At 41.5% G+C, this 19,949-nt stretch overlaps 1 protein-coding gene across 1 annotated transcript; it reads right to left on the bottom strand.

The window, feature by feature from the left end:
- Nucleotides 1-2,054: 2,054 nt before the first annotated feature.
- On the bottom strand, nucleotides 2,055-19,675 carry LOC311143061 (uncharacterized protein). Its single transcript, XM_084178872.1, has 3 exons — nucleotides 19,609-19,675; nucleotides 4,588-4,771; nucleotides 2,055-4,198 (listed from the first exon to the last, which is right to left on the bottom strand). The coding sequence occupies exons 1-3, from the start codon at nucleotides 19,618-19,620 to the stop codon at nucleotides 2,784-2,786; spliced, it is 1,611 nt and encodes a 536-aa protein (XP_084034998.1). The 5' UTR covers nucleotides 19,621-19,675; the 3' UTR covers nucleotides 2,055-2,783.
- Nucleotides 19,676-19,949: the final 274 nt, after the last annotated feature.

Here is a 19,949-nt window from a genome sequence, read left to right as displayed (position 1 = left end):
GTTAGATTAACTTTAATTTGCCTTGCTGAAACATCTGGAAAGCATTACTATAACAGAGGAGACTTGGATATGTGGAAGCCAGGGATTGGTCTATTCAAAACACCCATATTATGTTACATAGGATAAATACCATGTTTGAACAAAGGACTGGGAGAATAATCATTTTTAGATTGGGTTAGTTGTTCTCCGGATTTCTGCAGAAATCTGTAAATTGACGCTGGAACCTTTGATATAATAAACCTTTATAATCAGGTACACTGTCAGCGGTTTTCTTGTCTACACAGCATATCAGCATCGTTGTCTCGACACCACAAAAGCAACAACACAACACTAAACAATACATTAATTGCACTATAAGTTAGCGACAAACGGTGCCCACTAACTATTAGGGCCTACATAAAGCTGTCCCAACAGCAAAGCTTTATTTTCAGCACCATGGAGTGCATCCTCAATACCGCTACACCTGGCTATCAGCGGAGCCTTGTCTGGCAGCAGTGAAACAGTTCATTCAGCCTCATTTCCTGCCTTTGAAAAAAACTAGCTTAAACAAATGTGGTTTCTACTGACAAGTGAGATGTACAAACTATGGCAAAAGCAAACGATGAGCGTATAAGAGGCAATCCGTAGCAACGTAGTAGTAGTCAATATAACTATTTGTTCAGCACTTTTGAAATGTAGTGACAGAATTCAGAACATGGGCCGTTATTACAGTATTGTCCCTGTACACCAAGTCAGACCTTAGGATAAATAAAGGGGGTATATAAGCAGACAATGAAAGCTCTTACAATATTTGATGATGACATTTCTCTAAAACAGGCTATAGGCTACATGTACACCACCAAGTCAGAACAGTTGGCTACGTTACGAGGGGGAAAGGACCAAATTATTAGGGAGAGGCACATGTGCTATTAACAGCTTACTGCACAACATACACTTAGTATTACTTTCTTACTACAGTAAACACATTTCCCTGACATATTACATCATTTATGCAGCAGCATACAATACATTTTTGAACTCACCTTGTTGTGCTGAGCACTTCTAATGTAAATCTATGGCAGCACCCAAGGGGCTTGAATTTGATCTCTCCCCGTAGATTTTGCAGTGACGTACAGTAGTGTCCCCATGAGTGACAGAACGCTGAGCCAATCAAGGTGCAACTAGAGAACATTACCAACCCCTACGCACCGTATTATCCGTTGGCTGCCCTACCACCACAGAAAGCACGGAGCTAGGCTGAAACACCTGCCTTACTCAAGAAAGCAAAAAAAAGACCATGTTTGTATGCAGCTTTATAAACTCAATAATTATTAGATATTTTTTACATTGTTTTTAAACTGATATGTGACACGTATTAATACCAAAATAACATGCAATATTTGCCTATGGGACAACTGAATGGGTTGTAGGGATGAATAGAAATAGTGATAACACACAGAAAACTACCATTGCTGCAATGATAGAACACATTTTCCAATTAGGGACATTTTCACCCCAAGTGAACGTGACCGACCCACTGTCTCATTGATTATAAAGCCTACAGAATAATTCAGGTATTTTATTTATCAGTGTGTGTGTGTGTGTCTGACTGTACAGATGTGTACATTTCAAGTGTGTTTGTGAGTGTGTGTGAGTACAAGTGCATAGGTTTGTGAGTGTGGGTTTGCAATTGGTGGAGGGTGGTATGTGCATTAACATTAGTGAAGTAACACATAAAACATTGGTTTAGGTGTTATTACATGATCGGTTGAAGTTATTTTATTCATCAAAAGTTGTTATTCACCTGATAATGTAACTTATTACATTAAATGGAAAAGTTATTACTATAACAATTCAACATTTTATATTACCTGACAATATATTACATTTCCCGGTTTTATTACATAAATCTAAAAGTTATTACATTAACCGTTGTTACACAGTATGCATAGTGCTTGCCTTGACCTCATGGATATTATTATCCAATGTATCTTTGATTCGTTTTAGGAGCATTTTAATCAATTTAGATATTATACAAATATACAATTAAAGTGATAACTTCTTAATTAGAAGATGATTGCATTTATTGATCAATTGAATACATGAATACACCTATTGTTGAAACATTATTCTACATAATGACATTTAATAATAATAGTATCATGAGTATATGAAAGAAGATACAATTATCAACATCCCCCCAACACACACAGGTTCACTATGACATTTTCTATGATAACATTTATCCATTTAGATCACAATGTGTGATATTACATAGACACAGGGGAGACCTGATCCTAGATCAGAGCTGCATATTATGATCCAGAGGTTACCATGGTGATCAGACTAAACTGTTTAAGAATGGGAGATGGATATGACTGTTCACTATTGATCCTTTATTTAGGGATCTGGAACCGGTGCCGGATAGGAGGGAGATGAAATACGGCATGTTTGTGCTTTCTGGTTGTTCTCATTGGCCCTAAATGAACAAAGCTCTTCCCACATATACAATACCAATCAAAGGTTTGGACACACCTACTCATTCAAGGGTTTTTCTTTATTTTTACTATTTTCTACATTGTAGAATAATAGAGAAGACATCAAAACTATGAAATAACACATTGTAAAATAGTAGAAAATAGAAAATAGTAAAAATGAAGAAAAACCCTGGAATGAGTAGGTGTATCCAAACTTTTGACTGGTACTGTATAGGAGTGTCCGAACTGGTACTGTATCTATCTAAGGTTTCTCTCCAGCGTGTGTTCACTGGTGTGAATTCAGGGTCCCTGATTGACTGGACCTTTTCAACAATGATCAAAGCTGTAAGGCTTCTCTCCTGTGTGTGTTCGCTGGTGTGTATTCAGGTGTACTGACTGACTGAAGCTCTTTCCACAATGATCACAGCTGTAAGGCTTCTCTCCTGTGTGTGTTCGCTGGTGTGTATTCAGGTGTACTGATTGACTGAAGCTCTTCCCACACTGATCACAGCTATAAGGCTTCTCTCCTGTGTGTGTTCGCTGATGTCTAGTTAGTTTTTCTGATACAGCAAAGCTCTTTCCACACTGATCACAGCTATAAGGCTTCTCTCCAGTGTGTGTTCGCTCGTGTGTAGCCAAGGTGGAAGCTAGAGCAAAGCTCTTCCCACATAGACAGACATAAGTTCTCTCTCCAGTGTGTGTTCGATGGTGTCTAATCAGGGAGGAAACTACAGCAAAACTCTTCCCACACTGATCACAGCTATAAGGCTTCTCTACAGTGTGTGTTAGCTGGTGTCTAATCAAGGTCGAAGCTACAGCAAAGCTCTTCCCACACTGATCACAGCTATAAGGCTTCACTCCTGTGTGTGTTCGCTGGTGTATAGTTAGTTTTTCTGATACAGCAAAGGCCTTTCCACACTGATCACAGCTATAAGGCTTCTCTCCAGTGTGTGTTCGATGGTGTCTAATCAGGGAGGAAACCACAGCAAAGCTCTTCCCACACTGATCACAGCTATAAGGCTTCTCTCCTGTGTGTGTTCGCTGGTGTATAGTTAGTTTTTCTGAAACAGCAAAGGCCTTTCCACACTGATAACAGCTATAAGGCTTCTCTCCAGTGTGTGTTCGATGGTGTCTATTCAGGGAGGAAACTACAGCAAAGCTCTTCCCACACTGATCACAGCTATAAGGCTTCTCTCCAGTGTGTGTTACCTGGTGTCTATTCAGGGTGGAAGCTACAGCAAAGCTCTTCCCACACTGATCACAGCTATAAGGTCTCTCTCCAGTGTGTGTTAGCTTGTGTATGTTTATAGCTTCCAAATAAGCAAAGCTTTTCCCACAATCAAGGAAGGGGTGAGGCCTCTCCCCTGTATGAATTTGCAGATGAGATTTGAAAGTGTTAGAAGCAGTGAAACTCTTCCCACACTCTGAGCATGTGTAAGGTTTCTCTCCTGTATGGATTCTTTGGTGTACTTTAAGACCTCCTGGACAGGTGAAACTCTTCCCACACTGAAAGCAGCAGTACGGTTTCTCTCCGGTGTGAATAATGAAGTCACTCTGTCTAGTGAAACTCTTCCCACAGTCAGAGCAGCAATGGTGAGGTTTCTTCCCTATATGTCTCTGCTGGTGTTTCTTGAGATGTTCTGATCGGGAGAGACTCTTTGCTGACTCGTCAGCAACATGATGTTGAGGCTCCCCAGATGATAAGCCCCTCCCACTGAGAGAATGACAGTTAATGGTGTCCCCTGTGAAACAAAGACATTGAATAACTACGTTGTGGAAATATGGGTCCATAAACAAATACTATAAAAACATGTTTTTTTGTTTGTTATTTAGCAGACGCTCTTATCCAGAGCAACTTACAGGAGCAATTAGGGTAAGTACCTTGCTCAAGGGCACAGACAGATTTTTCACCTAGTCGGCTCAGATTCGAACCAGCAACCTTTCGATTAGTGGCCCAACGCTCTTAACCACTAGGCTACCTCCCGCCCTTATCACCAATATACACCCCCCTCCGTTCACGAAATTGGATCGACAATTTACTGGCCACTGAGTGTGTATATTGTTTATCAATCAATTAACAGAAGAAGCAGAAGCAGATTGTAGTCTAATTCACACATCCCATTGTTCTTACTTGATGAAATCAAATCTCCCTCTCCCTCCTCGTGTCCTTCTCTCATAGTTCCACTCTGCCCTGGTGTTTTCCTGCAGTCGACCAGCCGCACAGACACCCTCTTCAGACCCAGCAGTAAGGTGCTACCGGGAGAGTTGCGACCAGGGGACTCTGGCAGGGTGGAGGGGGACGGGCAAGCTCTGTCCTGGTGACCACAGCAAGTATCGTACAAAGAATATCATTAGACCAAACATTTGATTACTTTAGTCTAAACCTCTGATTGGAGCATCCTTATAATATCTCCTTTCTCCTGAAGTGTGTAATTGTTCACTACTTTCCACCACAAAATGTTCAATCACTTTGGCAAATTTTTCAAATGGAAATTGTGTATTTTTTTCAAATGTTAAAACGTATAACACTTCTAATGCCCCCTGTATTATGTTCAGAACCTTTGATTGAGCATTCTTTGGAGTTGAACATCTTTCACCCAAGTTAATCTTAGTTAACCCTGAATTTAAGTGTCACGTAATTGGTCAGCCCCTCGATTAAGATCGGTGTTCATACGTGGAGAGATGAAGAGATTCTAAAACAAGGAGCAGAACCGGAATGAGGAGCTCCTCCTTCTTTCAAGATACGGGGCGAATGTCCCCTCCCCTTCAAATATGTGAAAGATGCTAACACCTGCTAAATCGTGATTTGTTCAAATAACCAGTGAGGAAAAACCTAAACACCTGAACTACTGCTGCTCATTATCCCACTATTGGAGCATGTTGAGAAAAATGTCATTCTTACAGTTTCTGTATCCTTATACACTACATGAGTAGAAGAAACCATCAGATATAGGGGTATTGTGGCATGTAGCAGAAGCCTACAGTAAAAAGGTATTGGTGTATCCTGGTGCAATTTCTGCCCCATGCAACATTGCTCAATATCCACTTTTCTATGTGACTTGTTACTGTAAAAGCATCCTCATCTAAAATCACCAGCTTACAGTATATCATTGACATCCAGATGAGTGGAATGAAATGTAATTTACCACCCAAGTATTTCAGCAGTGCATTGTACACTACACCATCATTTCAAATGGTAGCACAGTGACCCACTTTGCCCTACTGTATAGAAGCACACTGGCTGAAGAAGGATGTAGTATATACAGCCATATCCATAAATGATTTGGTTTTACCTTCCAACCTAAATTAAATTATTGTCAATTCATACAGTTTTCAAACTGTACGTAAACTAGACACTATACAATTCTGTCTTCGTAGTTCAGTTTTTAGCAGTTTGATTACATTATAGTTCAATGTATTGTTAACAAATGACAGGGAAATCTTTTAAAAAGTAATCAATTGAAAATGGCCTAAAATATTTTTGTGCTTAGTTGTGAAAATGTATTACACACTGGTGAAAATTGTACCAAAGAGAGAAAAATAAAACGTCATTGGATTGGTGGAGTCATGGGCTAGTGGGAGTATCCGCCATATGTTTTATACCAGTCATTTCCTTTCAAATTAGTGAAGGGAAGTGAACAAGTGCACACTTTGGGAGGAAGGAAAGACAATTAGAGATTCATTAACATAGTATCTAGGCAGAAGTGGAGCTAGCGTGAGGGCCATGTGGGTGACTGTTCCAAAACGAACACACACAAAAACATGCGAAGGTATTCACCCCCCTTGGCATCTTTCCTATTTTGTTGCCTTACAACCTGGAATTAAAATTGATTTTTTGGGGGGTTTGTATCATTTGATTTACACAACATGCCTACCACTTTGAAGATGCAAAATATTTGGGGGTGAAACAAACAAGAAATAAGACAAAAAAACAGAACTTGGGCGTGCATAACTATTCACCCAACCCATAACTAACCCAACCCTGATCTGTACTTCTCCACAACTTTCAGAACAGATGTGTGTATGTGTATATATATATATATATATATATATATATATACTGAGATCATGTGACACTTAGATTGCACACAAGTGGACTTTATTTAACTAGTTATGTGACTTCTGAAGGTAATTGGTTGCACCAGATCTTATTTAGGTGCTTCATAGCAAAGGGGGTGAATACATATGCACGCACCACTTTTCCGTTATTTATTTTTTGAAACAAGTTATTTTTTTCACTTCACCAATTTGTACTATTTTGTGTATAAAAATCAATTTACATTACAGGTTGTAATGCAACAAACTAGGAAAAACGCCAAGGGGGAAGAATACTTTTGCAAGGCACTGTAGGCCTACCATTATTTAACACTATAAAACATAAATTAACATTAAAACATGTAACACTAAACGTTATTTAACACTATAAAACGTTATTTAACACTAAAATATGATGTAACATGGCAAAATGGATACAATGATTTAATTAAATCCTGGAATTGGTCTAGGTGGTTGTTGCTTATTTTATAAAGCAATGTACCCTACAACTGTCTGTCACGATGCCTCCTTGAGGGGCCCCCTGGTACTGGTGGCTGCACTGCTGGTTGGGGTAAGACCAGGGTATTCACATACTAAGTTATTTATTAAGTTAAATATTTTAAATTAAGTTAACACACTGCCGGGACTTGAGGTAGGCCAATCCAAGAAGAATCTAACAATGACGCATGTTGTCTATTTTTTAAACAGTCTAATAAATCTTTAGGCAGGAATTAAGAAACAAAAAACATCCCAAAAAACAGAACAGCATATTCTGAGTTTAAAAGGTAGACTCAGCGATATAACGAAAGCTATATGCACAAAGTAAACAGCATAGTGGGTCACTTTCCGCAATAACCAAGGAAGTTGAAGCGCAGGCTAAACTTCTCCAATATTTTGGTCCCATGGCTAGCATGCTGGAACAGCGTGAAGCGTACCCTTGCACATGCACAGATACTGTGTGTGACTGTGTGAGAGCGAAGTCTTGCATCTCGCTCATTGCAATATCTGCAGTGCTACTTGTGACATCATTTCACTGAGTCTACCTTTAATGTAGCCTATTTTAGTGTGTATGCAATTTAGTAGACACACATATTGCTGTGCCCTAATCATAGTGAAGACATCTATTTTATAGTAAGAATTAAAAACAAATAACTGTTATAAGTGAGAAGTAGGCATTGGTCTGAAGCTTCAAAAGGAAATGCCACTATTGTACATCAAATAATGTTTATTCAGGTTGCTTAGGATTCAAACCTTCTCAAACAGCCCAATTCAGACTCTTAGAGGAGGTGCTCCCACTTTTTTTTATTTTTTTTATTTCACCTTTATTTAACCAGGTAAGCCAGTTGAGAACAGGTTCTCATTTACAACTGCGACCTGGCCAAGATAAAGCAAAGTAGTGCAATAAAAACAACAGAGTTACATATGGGGTAAAAAAAAACATAAAGTCAGAAATACAACAGAAAATATATATACAGTGTGTGCAAATGTAGCAAGTTATGGAGGTAAGGCAATAAATAGGCTATAGTGCAGAATAATTACAATAGTATTAACACTGGAATGCTAGATGTGCAAGAGATTATGTGCAAATAGAGATACTGGGGTGCAAAATAGCAAAATAAATAACAATATAGGGATGAGGTAGTTGGGTGGGCTAATTTCGGATGGGCTGTGTACAGGTGCAGTGATCGGTAAGGTGCTCTGACAACTGATGCTTAAAGTTATTGAGGGAGATAAGAGTCTCCAGCTTCAGAGATTTTTGCAATTCGTTCCAGTCATTGGCAGCAGAGAACTGGAAGGAATGGCGGCCAAAGGAGGTGTTGGCTTTGGGAATGACCAGTGAGATATACCTGCTGGAGCGCAGACTACGGGTGGGTGCTGCTATGGTGACCAATGAGCTAAGATAAGGCGGGGATTTACCTAGCAGTGATTTATAGATGGCCTGGAGCCAGTGGGTTTGACGACGAACATGTAGTGAGGACCAGCCAACAAGAGCGTACAGGTCACAGTGGTGGGTAGTGTATGGGGCTTTGGAGACAAAACGGATGGCACTGTGATAGACTACATCCAATTTGCTGAGTAGAGTGTTGGAGGCTATTTTGTAAATTACATCGCCGAAGTCAAGGATCGGTAGGATAGTCAGTTTTACGAGGGCATGTTTGGCAGCATGAGTGAAGGAGGCTTTATTGCGAAATAGGAAGCCGATTCTAGATTTAACTTTGGATTGGAGATTCTTTATGTGAGTCTGGAAGTTGAGTTTACAGTCTAACCAGACACCTAGGTATTTGTAGTTGTCCACATACTCTAGGTCAGACCCGTCGAGAGTGGTGATTCTAGTCGGGTGGGCGGGTGCCAGCAGCGTTCGATTGAAAAGCATGCATTTAGTTTTACTAGTGTTTAAGAGCAGTTGGAGGCTACTGAAGGATTGTTGTATGGCATTGAAGCTCGTTTGGAGGTTTGTTAACACAGTGTCCAATGAAGGGCCAGATGTATACAAAATGGTGTCGTCTGCGTAGAGGTGGATCTGAGAGTCACCAGCAGCAAGAGCGACATCATTGATATACACGGAGAAAAGTGTCGGCCCAAGAATTGAACCCTGTGGCACCCCCATAGAGACTGCCATAGGTCCAGACAACAGGCCCTCCGATTTGACACACTGAACTCTATCTGAGAAGTAGTTGGTGAACCAGGCGAGGCAGTCATTTGAGAAACCAAGGCTATTTAGTCTGCCAATAAGAATGCGGTGGTTGACAGAGTCGAAAGCCTTGGCCAGGTCGATGAAGACGGCTGCACAGTACTGTCTATTATCAATCGCGGTTATAATATCGTTTAGGACCTTGAGCGTGGCTGAAGTGCACCCGTGACCAGCTCGGAAACCGGATTGCATAGCGGAGAAGGTACGGTGGTATTCGAAATGGTCGATGATCTGTTTGTTAACTTGGCTTTCGAATACTTTCGAAAGGCAGGGCAGGATGGATATAGGTCTGTAGCAGTTTGGATCTAGAGTGTCACCCCCTTTGAAGAGGGGGATGACCGCGGCAGCTTTCCAATCTCTGGGGATCTCAGACGTTATGAAAGAGAGGTTAAACAGAGGTTAAATTTCAGCGGCTAGTTTTAGAAAGAAAGGGTCCAGATTGTCTAGCCCAGCTGATTTGTAGGGGTCCAGATTTTGCAGCGCTTTCAAAACATCAGCTGTCTGAATTTGTGTGAAGGAGAAGCGGGGGGGGCATGGGCAAGTTGCAGCAGAGGGTGCAGAGTTGGTGGCCGGGTTAGTGGTAGCCAGATGGAAAGCATGGCCAGCTGTAGCAAAATGCTTGTTGAAATTCTCGATTATTGTAGATTTATCGGTGGTGATAGTGTTTCCTAGCCTCAGTGCAGTGGGCAGCTGGGAGGAAGTGCTCTTATTCTCCATGGACTTTACAGTGTCCCAAAACTTTTTGGAGTTAGTGCTACAGGATGCAAATTTCTGTTTGAAAAAGTTAGCCTTTGCTTTCCTGACTGCTTGTGTATATTGGTTCCTAACTTCCCTGAAAAGTTACATATCGCGGGGGCTATTTGATGCTAATGCTGTACGCCACAGGATGTTTTTGTGCTGGTCAAGGGCAGTCAAGTCTGAGGAGAACCAGGGGCTATATCGGTTCTTAGTTCTGTATTTTTTGAATGGGGCATGTTTATTTAAGATTGAGAGGAAATTACTTTTAAGGAACAACCAGGCATCCTCTACTGACGGAATGAGATCTATATCCATCCAGGATACCTGGGCCAGGTCAATTAGGAAGGCCTCCTCGCTAAAGTGTTTTAGGGAGCGTTTGACAGTGATGAGGGGTGGTCGTTTGACCGCGGACCCGTTACGGACGCAGGCAATAAGGCAGTGATCGCTGAGATCCTGGTTGAAGACAGCTGAGGTGTATTTAGAGGGTATGTTAGTCAGGATGATATCTATGAGGGTACCCATGTTTACGGATTTAGGGTTGTACCTGGTAGGTTCGTTGATAATTTGCGTGAGGTTGAGGGCATCTAGCTTGGATTGTAGGATGGCTGGGGTATTAAGCATATCCCAATTTAGGTCACCAAGCAGTACAAACTCTGAGGATAAATGGGGGGCAATCAATTCACATATGGTGTCCAGGGCACAGCTGGGGGCTGAGGGGGGTCTGTAGCAAGCGGCAACAGTGAGAGACTTATTTCTGGAAAGGTGGATTTTTAGAAGTAGAAGCTCAAATTGTTTGGGCACAGACCTGGATAGTATGATAGAGCTCTGCAGGCTCTCTCTACAGTAGATTGCAACTCCACCCCCTTTGGCAGTTCTATCTAGACGGAAAATGTTATAGTTGGGGATGGAAATTTCAGAATTTTTGGTGGCCTTCCTGAGCCAGGATTCAGACACTGCTAGAACATCAGGGTTGGCAGAGTGTGCTAACGCAGTGAATAACTCAAACTTAGGAAGTAGACTTCTGATATTTATGTGCAAGAAACCAAGACTTTTGCGATTACAGAAGTCATCAAATGATAGCGCCTGGGGAGTAGGAGTGATACTGAGGGCTGCAGGGCCTGGGTTAGCCTCTACATCACCAGAGGAACAGAGGAGGACTAGAATAAGGATACGGCTAAAGGCTTTAAGAACTGGTCTTCTAGTGCGTTGGGTACATAGAATAAAGGGGGCAGATTTCCGGGTGTTATAGAAAAGAAAGTGATTTGTACCGGATACAAGGATTCTTCACACACCACACTAATCCCATTGTCCTACCGTTTCAAGCTTTAAAAAAAATTATACTGTACAAAAATATAAAATGCAACAATTTCAAAGATTTTTAATTCATGAGGAAATCAGTCAATTGAAATAACTTAATTAGGCCCTAATCTACGGATTTCACATGACTGAGAATACAGATCTGCATCTGTTGGTTACAGCTACCATAAAACAAAACTTAAAATAATTAGCTTCACAATGTGCCTCAAGTTGCACCTGTGTAATGATAATGATGTTTAATCAACTTCTTGATTTGTCACACCTGTCAGGTGGATGGTTTATCTTGCAAAGGAGAAATGCTCACTGACAGGGATATAAACACATTTCTAAACAAATTTGAGAGAAATAAGTTGAGCGTATGGAACATTTCTGGGAAATTTTATTTCAGCTCATGAAACATGGGACCAACACTTTACATGTTGCGTTTATATTTTTGTTCAGTGCACATGAAAGCAAGCTTTGCTTTTATACTTACAAGACCATCATGATTAATTGACTGAACGGTTTTGTCTTGTATAATGTGGTGCCTGCCTGTATTTCCTTAACTTTGTTTTAGCAATACATGTCATAGAGAAAAATATAAATAATTAATAACATTTGTTTGCCCCCATTAGCCCCCACCCCTGGCCATGCATGGCAGAGTTGTTGACAAATATCCAACACATGGGCTAGTCCAGCATCCAGATCGGAGCTGTAAAAACAATCAAGCTGGTTAAATGACAGATGTTAGTTTTGCACTGTTGATCTAACCAGATTTGGATGAAAATGTCAAGAAGACAGGAGAAGGCGCATACTTGAATTTATTCTGGATGTTTGAAACTGGTGAGTTTGTCCTGATCCTAGCCAGCATGCATTTGTTCACTGCAGTGCACAAAGTGCTGTTTACATGTGTATTTGTTTTCTCAGCTACAGTTTCAGTTGTGTCCTGTCTGACTGTGAAATATGGCTAGCTCTTACCATAGCTTGGTATATGGAATAACTAGCTAACTGGTGTTGTAAAAGTCAATTTCATTGCATGCATTGTAAGATAGCGGCGTGACAAATTGGTTTTGAACTTATGTAGCTATGTTTTGTGCAAAAATGTAAGACTGGCATTTGGACGTGAACTAGCTATCGTTAGCTAGCTTCTGTGTCGATGTTGTCTGGTTCTAACTAGCTACCTAGCTAGCTAATGGCTGAAGTTATTTGTGTAGCAAACGTTCCATAAACAATTACAGCTAGCTACCTTTCTTTACCTGTTTGTTAGCTAGCTAGCTACTTTCAGCTGACTGGTGTTAGCTAGCTAAAGAGGCTAGCTGCTGGACATTGGACAAGAAAGCTAATGTTAGCTAATAGCAGCTGTATTGTTGCCAAGCATCCAAGTTGCTGACCAGGTTAGATAGAACTCTGAGATTTGGCTAAAAAAGAAGTTAGCATTGTCATAAATGCTATGAAAAGGTAGCACATTATTGGTTCTTAATGGACGGAAATGTGCACCTACAAACTTAGTCAAACATTTTTTAAGTCCAATGGTCACTTTATGGAAGCTATAGTGCCGTTTTATTACGAAGCAAGAATTTTAGCTAAGTAGGCGCAGAAAATACTGAACACTCACGACTAGAATATAAAACAATAAAATAAACTATAGTCCAAATTATTTCGTTTTGCCAGTTACTTCTCAAAAAGAGTAATCATTTGAAAAGGGGCTATTAATTAGCTGGCCTGGTGAATCGTTGCCCATGAATGGAAGTTACTAGGCTAGCGAGCAATCACCTTAGCCAGGTAGCCTTGGACAAAAAAATCCTACAAGTGTGTACTGTATGACAGACTGATAGACCGTTTAGGGAACATGAAAGAGGAGGATGGCATTGGCATTTCTCTACAAGTCGGGTGAGAACATGATTTTTTCTACTTGCACGCACACAAATCAGTACCATGGATAGACACATCATATTTAGCTTAGGTTGATCGGACTAAATCATTTTTGGCAGGGGCGCAACTTTGGTTTTAGAAGTGGATGGGGTTATATATATATATATACACACTCTACAAGTTAAAAGTTTGGACACACCTAAACATTCAAGGGTTTTTCTAATAGTGAAGACATACAACTATGAAATAACACATATGGAATCATGTAGTAACCAAAAAAGTGTTAAACAAATCAAAATATATTTTATATTTGAGCTTCTTCAAATAGCCACCCTTTGCCTTGATGACAGCTTTGCACACTCTTGGCATTCTCTCAACCAGCTTCATGAGATAGTCACCTGGAATGCATTTAAATTAACAGGTGTGCCTTCTTAAAAGTTAAATTTGTAGAATTTATTTCCTTCTTAAAGCGTTTGAGCCAATCAGTTGTGTTGTGGCAAGGTATACAGAAGACATCCCTATTTGGTAAAAGACCAAGTCCATATTAAGGCAAGAACAGCTCAAATAAGCAAAGAGAAACTGGCTCTCATGAGGACCACCACAGGAATGGAAGACCCGGAGTTACCTTTGCTGCAGAGGATAAGGTCATTAGAGTTAACAGCCTCATAAACTGCAGCCCTTCATGGTCGAATTGCTGTAAAAAAAAACAACACTACTAAAGGACATCAATAAGAAGAAGAGACTTGCTTTGGCCAAGAAACAAGAGCAATGGACATTAGACCGGTGGAAAAGTGTCCTTTGGACTGGTCTCCAAATTGGAGATTTTTGGTCCCAACTGCCGTGGCATTGTGAGACGCGGTGTGGGTGAACGGATGCATGTGTATTTCCCACCGTAAAGCATGGAGGAGGAGGTGTTATGGTGTGGGGGTGCTTTGCTGGTGACACTCAGTGATTTATTTAGAATTCAAGGCACACTTAACCAGCATGGCTACCACAGCATTCTGCAGCGATACGCCATCCCATCTGGTTTGGGCTAAGTTGGACTATCATTTGATTTCAACAGGACAATGACCCAACACACCTCCAGGCTGTGTAAGGGCTATTTTACCAAGAAGGAGCGTAATGGAGTGCTGCATCAGATGACCTGGACTCCACAATCCCCCGACCTCAACCCAATTGAGATGGTTTGGGATGAGTCGGACGGCAGAGTGACGGAAAAGCAGCCAACGAGTGCTCAGCATATGATCCCCTGCTGATTTTGTACGTTTGCCCACTGACAAAGACATGATCAGTCTATAATTTTAATGGTATGTTTATTTGAACAGTGAGAGACAGAATAAAAAAAATATCCAGAAAAACACATGTCAAAAATGTTATGAATTCATTTGCATTTTAATGAGGGAAATAAGTATTTGACCCCTCTGCAAAACATGACTTAGTACTTAGCAATCACAGAGGACACTCGTTTCTTGTAGTTGGCCACCAGGTTTGCACACATATCAGGAGGGATTTTGATCCACTCCTCTTTGCAGATCTTCTCCAAGTCATGAAGGTTTCGAGGCGGACGTCGAACCTTCAGCTCCCTCCACAGATTTTCTATGGGATTAAGGTCTGGAGACTGGCTAGGGCACTCCAGGAGCTTAATGTGCTTCTTCTTGAGCCACTCCTTTGTTGCCTTGGCCGTGTGTTTTGGGTCATTGTCATGCTGGAATACCCATCCACGACCCATTTTCAAGGAGGTTCTCACCCAAGATTTGATGGTACATGGCCCCGTCCATCGTCCCTTTGATACGGTGAAGTTGTCCTGTCCCCTTAGCAGAAAAACACCCCCAAAGCATAATGTTTCCACCTCCATGTTTGACGGTGGGGATGGTGTTCTTGGGGTCATAGGCAGCATTCCTCCTCCCCCTCCGAACACGGCGAGTTGAGTTGATGCAAAGAGCTCGATTTTGGTCTCATCTGACCACAACACTTTCACCCAGTTCTCCTCTGAATCTTTCAGATGTTCATTGGCAAACTTCAGACTGCCCTATATACAGTGGGGGAAAAAAGTATTTAGTCCAATCAAATCAAATCAATTGTGCAAGTTCTCCCACTTAAAAAGATGAGAGGCCTGTAATTTTCATCATAGGTACACGTCAACTATGACAGACAAAATCACATTGTAGGATTTTTTATGAATTTATTTGCAAATTATGGTGGAAAATAAGTATTTGGTCAATAACAAAAGTTTCTCAATACTTTGTTATATACCCTTTGTTGGCAATGACACAGGTCAAACGTTTTCTGTAAGTCTTCACAAGGTTTTCACACACTGTTGCTGGTATTTTGGCCCATTCCTCCATGCAGATCTCCTCTAGAGCAGTGATGTTTTGGGGCTGTCGCTGGGCAATACGGACTTTCAACTCCCTCCAAAGATTTTCTATGGGGTTGAGATCTGGAGACTGGCTAGGCCACTCCAGGACCTTGAAATGCTTCTTACGAAGCCACTCCTTCGTTGCCCGGGCGGTGTGTTTGCGATCATTGTCATGCTGAAAGACCCAGCCACGTTTCATCTTCAATGCCCTTGCTGATGGAAGGAGTTTTTCACTCAAAATCTCACGATACCTGGCCCCATTCATTCTTTCTTTTACACGGATCAGTCGTCCTGGTCCCTTTGCAGAAAAACAGTCCCAAAGCATTATGTTTCCACACCCATGCTTCACAGTAGGTATGGTGTTCTTTGGATGCAACTCAGCATTCTTTGTCCTCCAAACACGACGAGTTGAGTTTTTACCAAAAAGTTATTTTTGATTTCATCTGACCATATGACATTCTCCCAATCCTCTTATGGATCATCCAAATGCACTCTAGCAAACTTCAGACGGGCCTGGACATGTACTGGCTTAAGCAGGGGGACACGTCTGGCACTGCAGGATTTGAGTCCCTGGCGGCGTAGTGTGTTACTGATGGTAGGCTTTGTTACTTTGGTCCCAGCTCTCTGCAGGTCATTCACTAGGTCCCCCCGTGTGGTTCTGGGATTTTTGCTCACCGTTCTTGTGATCATTTTGACCCCACGGGGTGAGATCTTGCGTGGAGCCCCAGATCGAGGGAGATTATCAGTGGTCTTGTCTGTCTTCCATTTCCTAATAATTGCTCCCACAGTTGATTTCTTCAAACCAAGCTGCTTACCTATTGCAGATTCAGTCTTCCCAGCCTGGTGCAGGTCTACAATTTTGTTTCTGGTGTCCTTTGACAGCTCTTTGGTCTTGGCCATAGTGGAGTTTGGAGTGTGACTGTTTGAGGTTGTGGACAGGTGTCTTTTATACTGATAACAAGTTCAAACAGGTGCCATTAATACAGGTAATGAGTGGAGGACAGAGGAGCCTCTTAAAGAAGAAGTTACAGGTCTGTGAGAGCCAGAATTCTTGTTTGTTTGTAGGTGACCAAATACTTATTTTCCACCATAATTTGCAAATAAATTCATAAAAAATCCTACAATGTGATTTTCTGGGAAAAAAATTCTCAATTTGTCTGTCATAGTTGACGTGTACCTATGATGAAAATTACAGTCCTCTCTTATCTTTTTAAGTGGGAGAACTTACACAATTGGTGGCTGACTAAATACCTTTTTCCCCCACTGTATGTGCTTTCTTGAGCAGGGGACCTTGCGGGCGCTGCAGGATTTCAGTCCTTCACGGCGTAGTGTGTTACCAATTGTTTTCTTGGTGGCTATGGTCCCAGCTGCCTTGAGATCATTGACAAGATCCTCCTGTGTAATTCTGGGCTGATTCCTCACCGTTCTCATGATCATTGCAACTCCACGAGGTGAGATCTTGCATGGAGCCCCAGGCCGAGGGAGATTGACAGTTATTGTGTGTTTCTTCCATTTGCGAATAATCGCACCAACTGTTGTCACCTTCTCACCAAGCTGCTTGGCGATGGTCTTGTAGCCCATTCCAGCCTTGTGTAGGTCTACAATCTTGTCCCTTACATCCTTGGAGAGCTCTTTGGTCTTGGCCATGGTGGAGAGTTTGGAATCTGATTGATTGATTGCTTCTGTGGACAGGCGTCTTTTATACAGGTAACAAGCTGAGATTAGGAGCACTCACTTTAAGAGTGTGCTCCTAATCTCAGCTCGATACCTGTATAAAAAGACACATGGGAGCCAGAAATCTTTTTGATTGAGAGGGGGTCAAATACTTATTTCCCTCATTGAAATGCAAATCAATTTATAACATTTTTGACATGCGTTTTTCTGGATTTTTGTTGTTGTTATTCTGTCTCTCACTGTTCAAATAACCCTACCATTAAAATTATAGACTGATAATTTCATTTTCAGTGTGCAAACGTACAAAATCAGCAGGGGATCAAATACTTTTTTCCCCTCACTGTGTGTGTGTGTGTATATATTTAATTTTTTTATCCAGTCGGATAAACACTCCTAACAGCCTACCCGACTGCTTGGAGGCATCCGCATGGTCCTAAAGCACACCATTGCCTCGTTTTATATCACATTCCAATAATAAAACTGGTGGGGACAAAAATGCAATTTCATAATGTGTGGGGGGTCCAGTCCTCAGTGAAAGTTGCGCCCCTGGTTTTTGGTATCTTTTACTTGTCACTGTAGTAGACTAAGCATAGGTGATTAGATGATGTTCAACAGCTCAGACACGAGACGTATGTGGCAGGGTCTACAGACAATCACAGACTACAAAAGGAAAACCAGCCACATCGCCGACACCGATGTCTCGCTTCCAGACAAGCTAAACACCTTCTTCACCCGCTTTGAGGATAACACAGTGCCACTGACGAGGCCCACTACCAAGGACTGTGGCCTCTACTTCTCCGTGGCCGACGTGATTAAGACATTTAAGCATGTTAACCCCCGCAAGGCTGCCGGCCCAGACGGCATCCCTAGCCACGTCCTCAGAGCATGCGCAGACCAGCTGGCTGGTGTGTTTATGAACATATTCAATCTCTCCCTTTCCCAGTCTGCTGTTCCCACATGTTTCAAGATGGCTACCATTGTTCCTGTACCCAAGAAAGCAAAAGGTAACTGAACTAAATTACTATCGCCCTGTAGCACTCACCTCTGTCATCATGAAGTGCTTTGAGAGACTAGTCAAGGATCATATCACCTCTACCTTACCTGTCACCCTAGACCCACTTCAATTTGCTTACCGCCCCAATAGATCCACAGACGATGCAATCGCCTGCACACTGGCCTATCCCATCTGGACAAGAGGAATACCCATGTCAATGAACAGCATTCTTACTACAGCTCAGCATTCAACACCATAGTACCCTCCAAACTCATCATTAAGCTTGAGGCCCTGGGTCTGAACCCCACCCTGTGCCACTGGGTCCTAGACTTCCTGACGGGCCGCCCCCAGGTGGTGAAGGTAGGAAACAACATCTCCACTTCGCTGATCCTCAACACTGGGGCCCCACAAGGGTGCGTGCTCAGCCCCCTCCTGTACTCCCTGTTCACCCATGACTGCATGGCCAAGCATGCCTCCAACTCAATCATCAAGTTTGCAGACGACACAACAGTATTTGGCTTGATTACCAACAATGACGAGACCGCCTACAGGGAGGATGTGAGGGCTCTGGGAGTGTGCCACTTTAAGAAATGGAACACTAGTCACTTTAATAATGTTTACATATCTTGCACTACTCATCTCATGTAGATACTGCATTCTATTCTATAATATTATACTGTATCTTAGTCCATACTGCGCTGTCATTGCTTGTCCATATATGTATATATTCTTAAATTCCATTCCTTACTAGTTTTGTGTGTATTGGGTATATGTGAAATTGTTAGATATTACTACACTGTCGGAGCTAGAAGCACAAGCATTTCGCTACACCATCTGCTAAACACGTATGTGACAAATACAATTTGATTTGAAATTGAAATGGTAATTGAATAGTGGAAGCAGCACCTGTTTTCTTTCTAAATCAATAGTTGTTTAGTAGTCCGAAAACGTTGGAAACATTAACTTGCTTGACCATTCTGTAGGGCATATAACTATTTGTTACATGCAACATGTTTTGTGAACTTAACCTGACAGATGTTGCTCTCCGGTTTTATGATTGAACAAAGGTGTGGTTGAATTTATTCTGCCACTGTCGTCTTGTCTCGGCTGTGTCAAGGCGTATGAAGTAACAGGTTATAGAGCAAACAACGCAATTATCACAACACATAGGTGGCAATATAGCTATTTTTCTGGATTGGCTTCCCAGTGATTTTACCCACGCACCCCTACTGCAAGGTGTAGACTTGGCCTCATTATTTCTCCATGGTTCTGACTTTAGCTGCTCGTTGCGCATTGCCTTGTATCAATCTGTGTGCTTTAGGATAGTAGGCTACTTTGCTGAAGGACAAAATATACCAAGTGTTTATTACCACCATTGTTTTTTTTTTTTACCAGCTGTTCAAATGGAACGAATGGATATAGAAATCAAATGATGAAAACTAGGCCTAGACATGTTATACACCACAGTAAGCATATTGTTAATAAAAATACTTACCCGATCCATCATGGAATCTATTTTCTTCAGCGTTTCTTCGAATAAAAAAACGTGACAGTAAATCTGTAGCTAGCCTACACTACAGTTACTTTATCACAGCGTTCAGATAAAGAACAGCTAGACCAGAGCAATCAAACGTTCTTTTAAATATCAAAACTCGATTTAAGTTGTAACAAATAAAACGTCTAATGTAGGCTAATCTTACTTCAGAAATATCCTGGATGAGATTTTAACTGATCTATTAGTCAATAAAACGTTCAACACCCTATTCACCAAGAATCCTATAGTCTGTTATCATCTACCTCCACCCAAGAGCCACTTGGAACAACATCCTCGTCGAG

This window comes from Coregonus lavaretus (genome assembly GCF_964263955.1).
Source record: "Coregonus lavaretus genome assembly, chromosome: 2".
Lineage (NCBI taxonomy): Eukaryota > Metazoa > Chordata > Actinopteri > Salmoniformes > Salmonidae > Coregonus > Coregonus lavaretus.
This window is presented reverse-complemented; position numbering and strand designations above follow the sequence as displayed.